Source organism: Mirounga angustirostris, unplaced genomic scaffold (genome assembly GCF_029215605.1).
Source record: "Mirounga angustirostris isolate CCGP_5_RB_7025 unplaced genomic scaffold, mMirAng1.0.hap1 SCAF_2, whole genome shotgun sequence".
Lineage (NCBI taxonomy): Eukaryota > Metazoa > Chordata > Mammalia > Carnivora > Phocidae > Mirounga > Mirounga angustirostris.
This window is the reverse complement of record NW_026991710.1, coordinates 86755580-86772975: the sequence shown is the minus strand read 5'-3', so window position 1 is coordinate 86772975 and position 17396 is coordinate 86755580. Positions and strand designations below refer to the sequence as shown.

The 17396-nt window shown below is 39.8% G+C and overlaps 1 protein-coding gene across 7 annotated transcripts in view; it reads right to left on the bottom strand.

Moving 5' to 3' along the window:
- The window catches only part of NPNT (nephronectin), a 78627-nt gene that overhangs the window by 22335 nt on the left and 38896 nt on the right, over positions 1-17396 (bottom strand). For 4 of the 7 annotated variants that reach the window (XM_045880633.3, XM_045880635.3, XM_045880634.3 and 1 more), the window contains 5 exons: positions 15552-15671; positions 13982-14101; positions 11817-11951; positions 11396-11518; positions 9258-9641 (listed from right to left, as the gene is read on the bottom strand). In XM_045880633.3, coding sequence (XP_045736589.1) covers positions 9258-9641; positions 11396-11518; positions 11817-11951; positions 13982-14101; positions 15552-15671 — 882 coding nt within the window. The remainder of the gene's footprint in view (positions 1-9257; positions 9642-11395; positions 11519-11816; positions 11952-13981; positions 14102-15551; positions 15672-17396) is intronic. The other 3 variants (XM_045880638.3, XM_064584932.1, XM_045880636.3) reach the window with 2 other exon arrangements.

The following is a 17396-nucleotide window of genomic DNA, read 5'->3' as shown; positions in this document are numbered from 1 at the left end:
CCGCAGAAACAACCTTTTACCCATTACCACACAGCATCGGGAAAGAGACTAAGAATAATGAGACCACACCAGCCACAGCCTCCGTAAAATCCACAGAAGGCAGGCGAGAAAAGGAAACCGTACACAGTGCACAGCAGAGCAACAATCTTAAAGTGGAAAGTTTTCTTTTTACTGCCTGATACTTGGAATTTCAACACATTCTCAGGACCTAGAATAACAAAGCAACAGGGAGTCTGGTTCTCTGATAAGGCCACTCCTAAGAGCACCTGATACACATTACATTATATTCTGTAATCTTTATTTGGCAACACTTCTCTTCTTTATGTGACCCAGATGCTCCATGCCGCATTGTAGGCACAACTGCTACATTTGAACACTCCACATCTGGCTAGCTCTGTTCCCATTCAGGGCACGGTACTACTGGCTGGAGCGAACATTACGGCTCAGAGAGCCCTGCTTTCCAGTGTGGTCGGCAGATCAACAGCACTACCTGTGAGCTCGTTAGAAACACAGAATCTCAGGTCCTATCCTAGACCCACTGAATCGGAATTTTCACTTTAACATATTTCCATGTGACTTCTATACACACCGAAGGCAGAGAGGTACTCCCTTAGAAGGTCTGATTTAGTAAATGTGTGGTAGGGATTAGGAATCTACATCCTAAATAAGCACCCTAGGTTATTCTGGTTCAAAAGCTTCTGACAACACTTTGAAAAAAATCTGCTTCCTAGTCCAAGGGGTTTTACATTCCTTGCAGTAATCTGAGCTTCCTAGCTAAAACTGGGCATGTCTGACACACTCAATTGTAAAGACAATTTTGAAAAGTTAAAAATAGAAGTTAATAAAATCTTTAATGCATTTTTAAAAGCCAGTATATTCTAAATAAAATTAATATGACTGAGAATCAGAATCCCATGGGGTACTTTTTCAAAACACACAGCTCACTCTCTTCCTGGGGAGAGTGGGATTCTGACCACTGACACCTCTCCTAAGGAATCTCCTAGAATAAATTACAGTGACCCACAGCAGTGGGAATGGGAAGAGTAAACATCACTGAGTGAGGACAACAAAAGGACAAGGAAAGTCACCCCAAATATCATAAACTGGATAGATTCACAATTACTAATCTGCTTTTTTTCTTCCAAACTTTTATATTCTTCCGAACATATGTAGACATGTATTTTGTGCCTAATTGGGGTCAAACGGTATATACAGTTCTGTATCATCTTTTACTTACCCTTTTTATAACATCAGTGTTTTCCCAAGGCATTAAATATTTTTCAAAAAACATTGCTGCATAATATTTCGTTGTATTGCTAGACTAGAAATGCATTTCCCCCTAAGTTCCTTTACTTCAGGTTCTACATAAAGTTTTTCTTTTCTTTGCTTTGGGATAGCTCCTACCTGCTCTGATACCAGATTTTTGTCTTCGGTGCTTAGTCTAACTCCCAACTTTTTAGCAATTCCCTGCAGCATATCTCTGATGTTCAAACAGGCATTCCACCCCACCAATTAAATCTGCTTTTCTTGCTCTAAGTCTGCCCAGCGTCTTTCTGCTCTCCCTGAGCACCCTCCACCAAGATCTTCCGGAGTCCAAGATCAACCCAATGGTCTCAGAAACTATGCGGATGAGAGCTAATGCACAGTAATTTGTCCAAAGTCACGTAATTCATAAATAATAGAGGTGAGGACTGAAACTGGATCTTCTGGTTCAATGTTTTCTCTCCTTAGCAGGAGTTAAAAACTCCTCAGTTTCACATGCCTCAACACTATTTCCCTACATCATGCTCAAAATTAGAGGTATATGAGAGTTTTCTAGAGAATGTTTACTTTCAATGACTGTGCTATAAGCTGTATTGGAGTAAAAAAAAGACCATAGTCTTAAATAACTTTGATCATTTGGGAACAGACCATCAGAATCAACAAGTTCAATTTAGCTAGTTCAAGCATTTGAAGAATAACTTAGATTGAGAAAAAGTTGATTCCAACATAAAATTTTATTTCATTCAATATTTTGGAGTGCCTACTAGGTACCAGCCATTGTTTGTTTTTTAAGATTTTAGTTATTTGTCAGAGAGAGAGAGGGAGTACAAGCTGGGGGAGCGGCAAGCAGAGGGAGAAGCAGGCTCCCCGATGAGCAGGGAGCCCGACGCGGGGCTCGATCCCGAGACCCTGGGATCATGACCTGAGCCAAAGGCAGACGCTCAACCGACTGAGCCACCAGGTGCCCCTGTACCAGCACTGTGTGACTGTTTCAGGGGAAAACATTGGGCGGATAAATGGCTGCCCACAAATCTGCACTAGACTATACTTGGCAACAGAGGGAAATGATTTAGATTAGAAAAACACATTTAAAGAAATTCCGCTTGCAGTCAATATTGGGTCAGATGTGACTGTTACAGATCTTTGGACCCTATCATTTGAGACAGATTTGAAAAATGAAGGATGTTCAAAGGCAACCCAAAAAGATTGCTAAGTGGGTTGAAAAACACTCTTTCTTTGAAAAACAGTCTTTCTAAGAAAAGGTTTATGAAACAAATTACCGAGCCCAAACAAGAGACAGCTGAGTAATTTCCAGAGAGTGTCCTTTAATACAAGGAATAGAGAGTCTGGAGACACTGACCAGCTGTGTCCCTCAGCCACAATTACCTGACCATCCTGCACTGGTGTAAACTACAATTTCAAGAATTTAGATTAAATATGAGAAAGAATATCCCAACAGTAAAATGTGTTATTGTGAGGGACTTTAGTCATCCTGAGAGATTTGGGATATAACAGGGATGATTTCTTTAAAAACTCATAAGGACATCACACTTGGATAATTAATTGATGTTGGTTTGATGAAAGTTTTTAGGCCCTAAATTAAAATGTGAAAAGGCTGTATTATAATCATTCCTTCTGGATTGCTTATTTGAAGTTTCAAAAAATTTTTTTTGTGTTTTGAACCCCTTTCTTTTGTAGTAAAAGGACAAAAATTCCAGCATCAATGATATTTTGTTTACACCTACAAGAAATGTTGTTTTAAGGGGCTGTTTCTTAAATCTTTTTCACATTAAAAGAAACGTGCCAACTTTCATCATACACGCCAACTTCCAAATAATAAAAGTATAAAGCAAAAATTATTTGAGCTAGTCTCAGAAGCTAGGGAAATATATATTTTGAGACATTATATCTACACTGACATCATCTGCCTTCTCATTATCATCAAATTTTCAGATTTAATAATCCACTGAATAGAATGCCAATCTCTAAAAAGAAAGGAGGAAGGGAGAGAAGAAAGAGAGGGGAAAATGGTGGAAGCACCACAGTAAAAAAATAAGGAACAATCAGAAAAGAATATTTTTTAATTCTTAAATATGGATTAAATCTGTTATTATATCGGGCTAGCTTTTGTATAGAAAATTTGATTACATGATGATAATTTACTTTAAAATGCTATGAGTGATCTATTCATTCCTTTGTTCCACAAATAATGTTCAAGTGCCAATTATGTGCCAGGCATTATTCTAGGTTCTTGAGACATACCAGTGAACAAAACAAAGATCCCCATCCTCAAAAAATTTGTATTCTAGTAGGGAGATACAACAATAGACATGATCAGTAAGTAAATAATACAGTATATTAGAAGGTGATAAATGGTATTAAAAAGAGAAAAACAGGGGTGCCTGGGTGGCTCAGTCATTAAACGTCTGCCTTTAGCTCAGGTCATGATCCCAGGGTCCTGGGATTGAGCCCCGTATTGGGCTCCCTGCTCCGCGGGAAGCCTGCTTCTCTCTATCCCTCTCCCACTCCCCCTGCTTGTGTTCCTTCTCTTGCTGTGTCTCTCTCTCTCAAAAAAAATAAATAAAATCTTTAAAAAAAAAAGAGAGAAAAACAATAGGTAGAGAGGCATGCTGGTGGTGGTTAGTAGGGCTCACAATATTGAATATGGGTGTCAGGGTGGTCCCCCTGGTGAGCTGACATTTGTGTAAAGAGGTGAGAGAGTGAGCCAAGCTGAGAGCTGGGGGAAGAGTGTCCCAGGGAGAGGGAAGGGTTGGAGCAAAAGTCTGAAGGAGCTGTTTGAGGATCAGTGAGGAGGCTGGAGTGCAGTCAAGGAGGGCAGAGTGTGAGGAGACAAGATCCTGTAGCACTCTGTGAGACACCGGGCGGGCTTGCGTTCACATGGAGCCAAGCACGTGCTGGTGCACAGCTCTGAACACTGACGTCTCACTTCTGTTCTAAAAGATCCCTCTAGTTGCTGGGTGGAGAGGGGACCACGGGGGAAGCAGGGAGACCTGTCAAAGGCTCCTGCGACACCGGCCCGTTGTTCCTCATAAGGCTGAAATCCAAAAGCTATTTCTGTAACTCAACCAAACTCTTTGGGAGCCAAATTAGCATAAATATCCCTATGTTTCACTGTAGAAACATTAATCTGTTTCAGTATACATATGTATCTAATTACTTTTCAAAACTCTGAAAAATTCTCTATCCCACTACTCATCTGGATAAAGGAATTTGGACCTGTCCTCCCCGGGAAGAAGGGCTGGGGTCAGGGAGGCAAGCACTGGAGATGGTGAGAGGCACTCCCACTTGAGGCAGAATTTGAAGGTAAGGCTAACAGGATTTCCACACAGATTGAATGTGGGTATAAAAAGAGTAGTTTAAGAGGACCCCAAGATCTTTCTTTGGCCTCAGCAACTGGTAGGACGGAGGTGACATCTCCTGGGGTGGGAAAGGCTGTGGGTAGAATGTTTGGGCTGATAATCAGAAGCAATTAGACATGCAGAGTCTGACACATGTATTTCCATCTAACAGGAAAGGCTCAACAGGCAGATGGATACCCAAGAAAAGTTTGGGGAGAAGTCTGGGTTAGAGATGTATCTGTGTTATAATTTTTTCCTTGATTTCCTTTTCCTTGATTTTCTTGATTTCCTAAAATAGCTTTAGTCCTTCCTCAGGGAACAATACATAACTACGCACATAAACACACATTATAAAGAGAAGCTCTGTTTCACAACCTCTTCCATTAAACAAATATACATCTTTCAATGTAAAGAAAAATACAACTAGAGTATAGGGCTGTTTGGAGACTGCCCGGCAGTGGCTGTCATGAACATCACCTGAACATTTATGAAATGGGGAGAGTTAAATTCTATTCTCAGACCCATGGAGAAAAAGGATGGCTTAAGACATTATTTTGCCAGAAGCGAAGAAAATATCAATGAAGAGAGAGTGTTGAACTAAAACATTGCTAAGGTTCCTTTCTGCTTTCACAGTGAATAAACACTAGCTGTTTGTCTTGAATTAAAAACTTAGAACTCCTCTCTTACTCAGAAAATAGGCTATAATCACAAGACAGTAAATTAAGAAGTGTCTAAAATGCCCTCATCCATGTTAAGCAGCGCTATAGCTGAAAATGAACAAGAGTGGAATCGGATTTGGGGCGGGAAGTGTCCAGAGGCAGCAATGCTATCTGTGGCATGTGGCCACCTTGGCATCTGATCAAGGGAATTCTTTCCCAGGGCATGTCTTTAAGATCACACTCTCTCAGAATGAGTGCTCTCAAACACTGCTGGAACTCCATGTTTCCCCAATCTTGTCCTGCTAAATTCTGTTGGTGAACTTTAATGTTACACTTTTAATTCATATGTGTGTTGATATAGAGAGGAATAATGGAAAGACATATATATATATATATATATATTTTTTTTTTTTTTTAAGAGAGAGAGAGAGAGAGAACACCAGTGAGTGGGGAGGGGCACAGGGAGAGGGAGAGAGAATCCCAAGCAGATTCCACGCCCAGCATGGAGCCTGACCTGGGGCTCCACCTCACAACCTTGAGATCATGACCTGAGCCAAAATCAGGAGTTGGACGCTTAACCAACTGCACCACCCAGGCGTCCCAAGAAAGACATACTTTTTAAAATGAGAAAATATTAAAAGACTCAGAAAGATGTTCATATCAATGTTACAGTGTGTTTTTATATTAAGTTGCCAAGTTTTTATGACCCTACCTTAAGGCAACAGAATAACATAAGTACTATCCTTACTTAAGCACCCATGAATAAACATCCCACTATATGATCACAAAGAGATGAAAACAAAACAAAGCAGAGGAGAAAGAAAGAGACACTGCTGAGAGAGAACAAAGGAAAGGAAGGGAGGCAAAGAGGAGAAAGATTTAAAAAAAATCATTTTCGGGGCACCTGGGTGGTTCAGTCGGTTAAGTGTCTGCCTTGGGCTCAGGTCATGATCCCAGGGTCCTGGGATCCAGCCCCACATTGAGCTCCCTGCTCAGTGGGGAGCCTGCTTCTCCCTGTCCCACTCCCCCTGCTTGTGCTCTCTCGCTCTGTCAAATAAAATCTTTAAAAAAATACCTTTTCAAATAAAACATATGTGAATGTAAAACATATTACTGGATCTACTATCGGATTCCTCTAAAAATTATTTTTATTGCCTAAAACATACACAGTTACAACTATATCAGAATTAGAGAATTTCAATCTCTCTTCAAATGGACAGAAGAGAAATTTGAGAGTCACATACAAGCAAAAAGAATCTTCTCTTAAAAATTCACAAATGTCAGTGTTCTTTTCGCCTGTTAAAAAAAAATTTGCACAAGTATTCAATATAAAGAAGCAAAGTTTGGTTCTGTCAGGGAGCAGTGGGAAAAGAAGAGGAGACAGGAGGAGTGAATGCAAAGGTGCCTAACAGTAAGCATGGTGACACATGACATAAATACAGGGAGCATTTGCAAGTTGTCTTGGTCCGCTAGCAAGGGAACAACCTCTTCCTCCTTCAAAACTTGCTGCTTTACCTCTAGCCTCTATCTCTATGGGTGATACCATCCTTTACCCACTCACCCACTGAAAATCTGGGGTCTCTGATCTGATCCAGCTCCAGTCTTCTAGATCCAACCACCAGGGCACAGCAAACACAAGGGACAGGTTTACTGGCAGGTTACTGCTTATGTGAGCCTGCTTCCTACCTCTGTGCCTTTGCTGTGCTGTTCCCATGAACTATAGTACCTGTCTTTCCTCAAGCTCTTTGCCCCCGCTCACCCCAATACTTCCTGCCCAGAGGACTGATTAGGTGCTCTAATTTCTTTCATTAACACAGTATCCCAGTTATCTTCTGGGCAACTATCTTTCCCACCAGATTATACCTTATCTGTTTTATCTTTGTAAATCCAATGCCTAATACAGGGCCTGGAATTCTAAAACACACTCAAAATTGTTTACTGATTGAATTTAGTTAAATTAGATTAAAAGTTAAATGGGATGTGATATAGTTAGGTTTCCCATCTCTGAGAGTTTTTGACTCAATCTAAGTATGTTAGGAGAATTCCCATACTGGATAGGAAATGAGATCTACCATAGGACTTTGTGATATTCCTTCCATTTCTACACACATTGTAATTTGCCCAGTTGACTGCCTTTTATACAGTTCTTTATAATATTTAACAATAAAGACATATGACTTATACTTTGTACAGCTAATTCTTTTTATGTTTCATTCTTATTCAAGGCATGGCCAATGATGGAAATGCCACTGTAAAGAGCTTATTAAAAATGTGCCAACACAAAAGACCCTGGGTAGCCCAAGCAATCCTGAGAAAGAAGAACAAAGCAAGAAGCATCATGCTTCCTGATTTCAAGCTATACTATAAAGCTATAGTCATCAAAACAGTATGGTATTTGCATAAAAACAGATGCACAGACCAATGGAACAAAATCAATAGTGCAGGAGTAAACCCAAGCATATTTGACATGGGAGCCAAGAATACTCAATGGCGAAAAGACAGTCTTTTCAATAAATGGTTCTGGGAAAATTGGATATTCACATGCAAAAGAATGAAAGTAGACCCTTATCTTATATAACATAAACATATTAACTCAAAATTGATTAAAGACTTGACCATAAGACCTGAAACCATGAAACTCCTAGAAGAAAATATAGGAAAAAAATCCTTGACATGGGACTTGGCAATGAATTTTTGGATATGACACCTTAAAGCATAAGCAATAAAAAAAAAAAAAAAAAAAAAAGTGGGACTGCAACAAACAAAAAAGCTTCTGCATGGCAAAAGAAACCATCAACAAAATGAAAAGACAACCTATGGAATGGAGAAAAAATATTTGAAAACAATACATCTGATATGGGGCTAATATCTAAAATACACAGGGAACTCATACAACTCAATAGCAAAAAACCCCAACCAATCTGATTAAAAATGGGCAGAGGACCTGAATATACAGCTTTCCAAAGAGGACACACAGATGGGCAACAGACACATGAAGAGAGGCTCAACATCACTAATTGTGAGGGAAATAAAGCCACAATGAGATATCACTTTGTGCCTATTAGAATGGCCATCATCAAAAAGATAAGAGATAACAAATGCTGGCAAGGAGGTGGAGAAAAGAGAACCCTCTTTTACGGTCGGTAGGAATGTAAATTAGTGCAGCCACCATGGAAAACAGTATAGAGGTTCCTCAAAAAATTAAAACTAGAACTGCCACATGATCCAGCAATTCCACTTCTGGATATTTATCCAAAGAAAATGAAAATATTATGTCAAAGAGATATCTCCACTCCCATGGTCACTGCAGCATTATTTACAATAGCCATGACATGGAAACAACCTAAGTGTCCATCAATGGATGAGTGGATAAAGAAGGTGTGGTATGAATACACAATGGGATATATACACAATTCAGCCTTTAAATAAATGAGAAAATACTGCCATCTGAGATAGTCTGGATACACCTGAGGCATTATGCTAAGTGAAATAAGTCAGACAGAGAAAGACAAATACTGTATGATCTCACATATTATATGTAAAATCTTAAAAAAAAAAAAAAACTTACAGAAAATGGTCAGATTTTTGATTGCCAACAGTGGTGGGTGGGTGGGTGGGGAGAACAGGAGGAAAGTAGTCAAAAGGTACAAAACTCTAGTTATAAGATCAGTATGTACTAGGGATATAATGTCCAATGTTATGACTACAGTTGACACTACTGTAGTACTTATATGAAAGTTGTTATGAGAGTAGATCCAAAGCCTTCTCATCACAGAAAAATTCTGTTCCTGTTTCTTTTGTACCTATATGAGATGATGGATGTTAACTAAACTTATTGTGGTCAGTACTTCACGATATATGTAAGTCAAATCATTATGCTATACTCCCTAAACTTAGATGGTGCTGTATGTCAATTATATCTCAACGCAACTAGAAAAAAAACTCCAAAATATGTGCTAACATTTCTATGACTTACTGAACACGTCTCCTCTGGGTTTCTGAGGATCTGTCTGTATCCTGTTGTCAACCGTAATCCATCTTGGAGAGGTGGTGGCAATGGGTGTTGCAGGGGTCAGTCTGGTGCTTGGGCTTTCCGGGCTTGTTGTGGGTGGAGATGTTCCAAGTTCTGTGAATGGGGGTGGGGTCAGCTCTGCCGTTGGCCTTGGTGCAGGTCTTGTTGTTGGCTTAGAAGTGGGCCTGTTCGTAATAACAGGAGGAATATATGGTGTCTTCAGAGGCCACCTAGTACTTCCAACATCAGGAATCCAGTTACTGTGTCCTCCATCACCCTTTGAAATGGTACCATTTCCCTTTGGTACATGAATTGGACCTGAAGGTTCAATCATGACTTTTGGAATATCTGAAAGAGTCAAAAGATTTAAATTAGTGTGTCTCTCTAAAAGTTCGGTTGTGGAATCAAATTGTGAAAACACATTAGAATATCTCATGATAACTAGGCTTACTTTTTTTTTTTAAAGATTTTATTTATTTATTTGAGACAGAGAGAATGAGAGCACATGAGAGGGGGGAGGGTCAGAGGGAGAAGCAGACTCCCTCCAAAGCAGGGAGCCTGATGCGGGACTCGATCCAGGGACTCCAGGATCATGACCTGAGCCGAAAGCAGTCGCTTAACCAACTGAGCCACCCAGGCGCCCCTAGGCTTACTTTTCACATTTAGAATATTCCCCGACTGTAAGTCATGCTGTTTTCCAAATAACAACTATGTGTGGGTATGTATATGATATATAGATATATATTCATACACATATTCATCCTGTAGATATATGCAAAAATTATACTGGTATTTCTGTAATGGATATGTATTATTTACAACACAAAGAATTTCAAGTATTTGTAAAATGGAAATAAACAATCCTTGAGATTTTTAAAATGTAGAAACATTTTAAGTTTTTTAAAATATGAGAAATGTTTGTTCAGAATCTATGTTAAGTGTCCCTAGGGCACACATATACTATAAAATCATGTTTTGAATAATCTAAAGACTAATACTTTTCTCTTCCATACTCTATGTAAATTCAACTCATGCAAAATACATTAAGTATTCCATATTTTTTTTTAAGATTTTATTTATTTGAGAGAATAAGAGAGCACGAGCAGGAGGGGCAAAGGGAGAGGGAGAGAGAATCCCAAGCAAACTCTGCGCTAAGTGTGGAGCCAGACACTGGGCTCGATCTCACGACCCCGAGATCATGACGTGAATGGAAACCAAGAGTTGGACACTTAACCGACTGTGCCACCCAGGCACCCTAAATGTTCTGTATATTTTTGAAGTTTGTTTGCATTCCCCCTTACTATTTATACAACTGCTTAAAAAAACTTCCGAGGTCACTGTGATCATCTGTGGAATCTTTTTCGGTGATTATTGTCACCAAAAGGAATTAATATTTAATCTTCTTAGAACAGTATACTCCAGGCCTGGAGTATGACTACATGACCCTTCAAAAATCCTTTAACTCCCATGATTTCAAGGCTCATGATTTTCAGTAAATATTTTACTCCAAAGCTTTAAAAATTATCTACTGTCATATGAAATGTATGCTAAATTATGGCCTTGAATTTGTAAAACTTTCATCTTGGAGGTTATTTTTTTAATGTTTATCTACTAACATAGCCATATGCCAAACAGAGCTTATAAGGATTTAAAAAGCAAAACTGTCCTAAATTTAGAGAAAATAAATATCGGAATGATTTTTTAATAGTAGAATTAGAAGACATAAAACAGAGGACCAAAAAATATATATTCAGATTTTCATAATGTAATGCTAATGACAAACATTTACTTCTGATTATAACAAAATCAAATTCTCAGGGAGAGCTCCATCATTTCTTGCCAGCCAAAGGGAAGCTATTGAGACATTTTAGCAAAGGAATTGAATGCTTTTAAGATTAGAATGCATTACTGAGTCTTTAACTTTTTAAAAATACCTGAGCAAGTGATTTGCCTGTTTGCAGAAAATATAGACTAACATAATTAGCTATAAAAAGTCTACTTTTTGGATAATTAATCCTGTTCTTCATCTTTCCCAGTAATGCCCTTCATGTAACCCTGTATTTCCTGCTAGAATTCAGAGCCGGGAGATAAGCATTACTCACACACACAATTCAGTCCATCACCCTTGTATCCATCTTTACATTTACACTTGTAGGACCCGTGTACGTTGTAACATCTAGCAAAGCGGCTGCAATGATTCTGACCAAGGGAGCATTCATCTATATCTGCATCAGGAAGTAGGAAAAGAAGAAGTTTATTTGGGAGAGAAGTATGGAAGACATCAAAAATATATAGAGTTTCAAAACAAAAAATATTTTTTGGAAGGTCCACGTAAAACCAGCAGATAAATGGAAGAAACAAAGTACCCATGCATCCAGAACCACCAAATGGTTGCACGGGGCTTCTGTTTAATGTAATGCCAGCACCGTCCCCTGCCGCTGATTTCCCAGTCACCACCACAGGTAAGAGAGCTTCCTGCGTCCCATGAAGAAGCAACACAAAGTGATAGTTGAGGCTCATTACCGTGACATTGGTATTTGCCTCCAATGTACATGAGGTCGAAGCCTTTCTGACACTTGCAGATGTAACTCCCAAAAGTGTTGACACACTGCCTAAATCGAGGGCAGGAGGCGCTTCCAGTAGCACATTCATCGACATCTAGAAACATAAATCAGTTGCGTCTTAGAAAGAGCAGCATCACGTTCAGAGGGAATGGATTTTAAAATAAACGTCGGCAAACGGCTGCCTGGCACCGGGCGGCTCATCATGAATGTTACCCAGCTGGTTGCCCCGACAGGCTACATAAATTCCACATCTCCAAATTTCACCGCATCCTCCTAACCAGAGCCATCCTGTTCCTGCACCATCTCTCTGCACAGACTGCACCTCTATCCACTAGTTGCTCCGACTGGAAACATGAGGCATCCTTAACAACCCTATTTCCCATAATGTGAAATCATCAGGCCCAGTTAATCAGGCCTAGTCTTCTCTTCACCCACTGCCACTACCCGAGCTACCATCTTCCAGGTTAGACTGTGACAAGAACCTCCGAACCGGTCTCTTCCCCGCCAATCTTACCCCTCCAGAGCATTCCCACTCAACTGTCAAATGCTTTACTGCAACCTAAGATTGGAATATTAAAACTCCTCAACTGTTCTGCTTGCTTTTTAAGTTAAATCCTCATTCCTCACGATGTCTGTGAACGCCCTGCCCTAACTATGTAGTCCTTAGGTACCTGCCCAGTTATATGTCAAGCCCCCGCCCCTCATACTTAGTCTGCACAGAAGCCACATGGCCTGCTTTCTTTCGAAACCTCGCACTGGCCAGCCCCTGCCCTCTCTCACTGAGGTGCCTACCCTGTTTCCACCTGCTTGGTGATATTTCACACGGCCAGTGGTCCAGGTCCTACTGAAGGGTTTTCCTTGACCATTACCTTCTAAAATAAACCCTCTGTGTTTTCCTCTTAGTACCTCATATTAACATTTAGTATTGTTTGTAATTTTCTTGGATATTTGTTTCTTTTCCGTCTTCCCCATTAGAGTATCAGCTTTGTGAGGATCAAAATCGCATCTGCTTTGTCCACTACTATATATCCTAGCAGTTGGCACAGTGCCTGAAATATAGAAAGTACTAAATCAGTCTCTCTTGAATCACTGACTACCTCTAGTCCTTGAGTAGGTACTACATGCTAGGTACTCTGCTCAGCTCTTTGCATACATAATCCCATTCAATCCTTACAATGGTTCTAGGTGGTATTACTCCCATTTTTTAAAAAAGATTTTATTTATTTATTTGACAGAGAAAGCGAGAGAGCACAAGCAGGCGGAGCAGCAGAGGAAGAGGGAGAAGCAGCCTCCCAGCGGGAGTCCTATGTGGGGCTCGATCCCAGGAGCCTGGGATCATGACCTGAGCGGAAGGCAGAAACTTAACCAACTAAGCCACCCAGGCGTCCCTCATTACTTCCATTTTAAAAGATGAAGAGACTCAAGCTCAAAGAAAGGAAGAATCTTGCTTAAGGTTATATATCAAGCACATGGCAGCACTAGGTTTGAAATCAAAGCCCAGATTTAACCACAAACCTACACTGTCTTCTTAAGTTACAGGAAAACAAATCTCTTTAGTGCAGCATGCACAATCTAACCCTGCCTACCTATTCAGCTTCATCACTCATTGCTTTTTTTTTTTTTTTTAAAGATTTTATTTATTTGACAGAGAGAGAGAGACAGTGAAAGCAGGAACACAAGCAGGGGGAGTGGGGGAGGAAGAAGCAGGCTTCCCACAGAGCAGGGAGCCCGATGCGGGGCTCAATCCCAGGACCTTGGGATCATGACCTGAGCCGAAGGCAGACGCTTAACGACTGAGCCACCCAGGCGCCCCTCACTGCTTCTTAACATTCTAGAAATACTGAGCTCTTCTGCTTTCCCTGAGTACTGTGCTCTTTTAAACTTTAGAGCCTTTGCACATATGGTTTCCTCTGCCTGAAACTTCCTCTTGTCCCTCATTTTTAGTGAAACAAGATTTCCATTATCTATTCACAGAGAGAGGTCCCTTGAGGTATGTGCTATCTTGTAAGGATAGCCAACTGCCTGATGTAGGCAACTGCCTCTTTCCCATACTGCCATCACCTTTCACTTTCTCCTTTTATCCTGCAGGGGCTTCTGACAGAGATGCTTGATTTTACAACTCACCCACACAGGTCCTCCCATCGGGAGCCAGCTGTAGGCCAGGAGAGGGGCACTGGCACCGTATCTGTCCTTTGACAACATCACAGCCATACTGACAGTTGGCCATGGAACACGTCAGGGCACCTGGAAAGAGTGTGACTGGCTGACTCAGAGAGGCAGAGGACAAATTCTGTAACCGAAATAACGTTTTATTTTGTTTTGTTGTTTTTTTTTTTTACTTGACACTGAATCAACAACGAAGACAAAAAGCCCTCAGTTATCCAACAGTCGTTAATCCTCATCTGAGGAAGATCTTTAATGCATTTAAAAAATGAAAAGACAAATCTATCTCACATAGATTATCTGGAAATTTTTCCAGTGGCCGAGGAAAGTGGACGATTGAGGTAATTTTCTAGATTATTCATGCTAAATGCTGATCTTCACTAAAACATCCAATTAATTTTCTCAATCTCCCACTAAATTTTTCTAGGGACAGTAGTAGATTTCCTATTGAGTCGTACAATGTTAGAGAATTCTAACATCACTACCACATGGTCTTCAACATGAATTCACCTAATTCTAAAGGTTCCATGTTAAATATGCAATGCTAAATAAGATTAACTGAAACTTATTAATAAAATACAACCCAGTTAGAGATAACTGATAATTAACTAATTGATAACTAACTTAGCAGATAACTCAGTAAAAGTAACAATCAAGTCGCAATTGTCAGAGATCATAGAAACACAAACTCAATTCAACATTCAGCCCACAGAAAATTTCAGGGGATTGTCCATCTTACAAACACATCCAAATGATAGTAGGAAAACATGATCCATTTCTTTCTCACAAAGACACATGAAATCTAACGTTATTGGAATCGTTTGATGTAGATTTTTTTTTTTTTTAGAAAAGTGTTATCTTAGGCTTTAGACTATTAGAAAGAACTGTAAAAGTGAAGTGAGAAGGTACTTTTTTTTTTTTTTAAAGATTTTATTTATTTATTTGAGAGAGAGAGAGAATGAGAGACAGAAAGCGTGAGAGGGAGGAGGGTCAGAGGGAGAAGCAGACTCCCCGCCGAGCAGGGAGCCCGATGTGGGACTCGATCCCGGGACTCCAGGATCATGACCTGAGCCGAAGGCAGTCGCTTAACCAACTGAGCCACCCAGGCGCCCCGAGAAGGTACTTATGAATGGTTTACACTCAGTCAACAGACTTGATGGATTCTTTACCAGCTGACAGTTTAGTGTCCACGCTTGTGAACAGTGACACAGTCCTCACATAGGCACTAAGGTTCTTCTAGCTGGAACAGTTCTTTGCCCAGATAGAAAGACGGGCAAAAGCGTGTCGGGAAAAACACTAGAGAACACATTTAGGTTTACGATTCTTAAATACCACTTCCAAATCAATTTAATGCTGGCGCCCGTGGTAAGATAACGCTAGACGTGTCAAATGGGCAACTTTTATTTTGATTTTCCGTTCCAGAGGCACACACGTAAATACATGCTGACATCCTGGTTAGGAGGGCCTGGGAGGCTCTTTTCACACACACCCTAGCAGAGCACTTATAAAGCAGCTAAGGTTCTGGACGTACTTGAGCAGGACCCGTCTGGCATGAGCATATATCCGCTGAGACAGTAGCACTTGTAGCTGCCCTGAGTGTTCATGCACCTGTGCTTGCAAGGTCTTGGCTTCAGGCCACACTCATTTAGATCTGAAAAGAACGGGGGTCAATGCAGAACAGTGAGAAAGCCCCAGCACTCATGTAAAACCACTCAAAATACCTCTCTATATGGAAGAATGAACAGGAAAAGCAGGACAAGCTGTAGCAACCAGTCATTAACATAAGAGAGAGAGCCTGTCTATACCATCTGAATTTCTATGCTGGTTACACGGGGGGGCGGGGGGTGAAGACCAAATGCTTCCTAACGACGGGAGGGTTGTGTGAATTTTTGGAGCTTAGATTACATGGTATCTGTGGTCTCTGTCCACAGAGGACAGCTGGAAAAATTCTGCTCACAGACACGTGCCTACCTTACTATCCCTACTATCTTCCTCATGGCTACAGGTGCCCTGCTATCTACCTCACTGACTCCAATATCCTCCAAATAGCTGAGTTTACTACTAGCTTCACTCCTGATGATGGGCTCTTTCTCTTTCAATTTCCTTCTGCCTCTGTTTTAAAAAGATACTCTGTGAACCTACCTTAGTTTAGAGGAAGTATTTTAAAACATCGACTGCTCTGACCTTTCCAAAGGAAAGCTCTATTTTCAGAGGGTAAGAGCTACATGAATTAGAGCGATCCCTATTATGGTTTGTCTTATTCAATCTTACAGATTCTATACTGATCTCAGATTAAAGAAGAAATTTCAGTTTCCTGCTTTACTGATGTATTTAAGTCACAAAATAAACCACCCCAAAACCTACCCTCCAACATAGTTTCATTCATTTGGCAGTTAAGAAAGGCATATGGAAATACTAAGGGATGACACATAATGGACTATTATTATGTATTTGGGGTTTGTCGGTTTAAATATCAACATAAACTAATTAACTCCACTTAAGAATTTTCTAACCCAAGTTGAATACTGCTTCAAGCGAACATAAAACTCATAATGGCAAACACTAAAATAGTAATGCCCCAAATATAGACTTCACTAAAAAGAAATATGACTACATGTTTATTTTGTCTGGAATTGCCAGCGTAAGCACCTGATTAGATATATTATTTATTAATCCATGTCACCAGATCAGATATGTAGATCTATCTAGTGGCAAAGGTGTTTTCATCTGATCAGATTTAAATCTGACCTGCTCACTTATTGGCAATCTACATATTTCACTTAATCAAAACCACCAAATTACACTGTTTTAAAACCACCTAATAATTACGTTTATCAATGTTTTCATATTTTACTGACTTTCCAACTTGGGTCTTTTTTCTAACCTTAACACAACAGTGAGCAGGTCCCCAGCTGGGCGAAGCCTAGGAAGGTTAGCTAAGTAAACTAGCTATCTTCATCATCTCCTTTGCTTTTTTCAATTTTCTACTTTTTTGTCTCATGGCCAGTCATGGGCATTCAAAATTTAAAATATATTTTTTAAAAAATTTTCTCAAAGAAAGGGCTTTGCAGATTATGGTATCAACACAAATTTGACACAAATTTAAATGAAGTAAAAATTTTAAATCAAGGAAGAAAGAAAGAAATTCACTCTACCTCTCATATTTTTCTACCCTGTTATTTCAGTATTTACTGAAAATTAGAGTCAGGGAATCTTTTCTCATGTTCTAAGAGAAGTTAATTATCATTCCTAATACATTTATAGATCCCTGCAGATACACACCTGGCTTTGACAAGTCCCTGATTGATATTAAATGGTATTTAAATCTGAGCACATTATTAGAAAAAGGTTTTGTTTATAATATTTTTTGCACTAA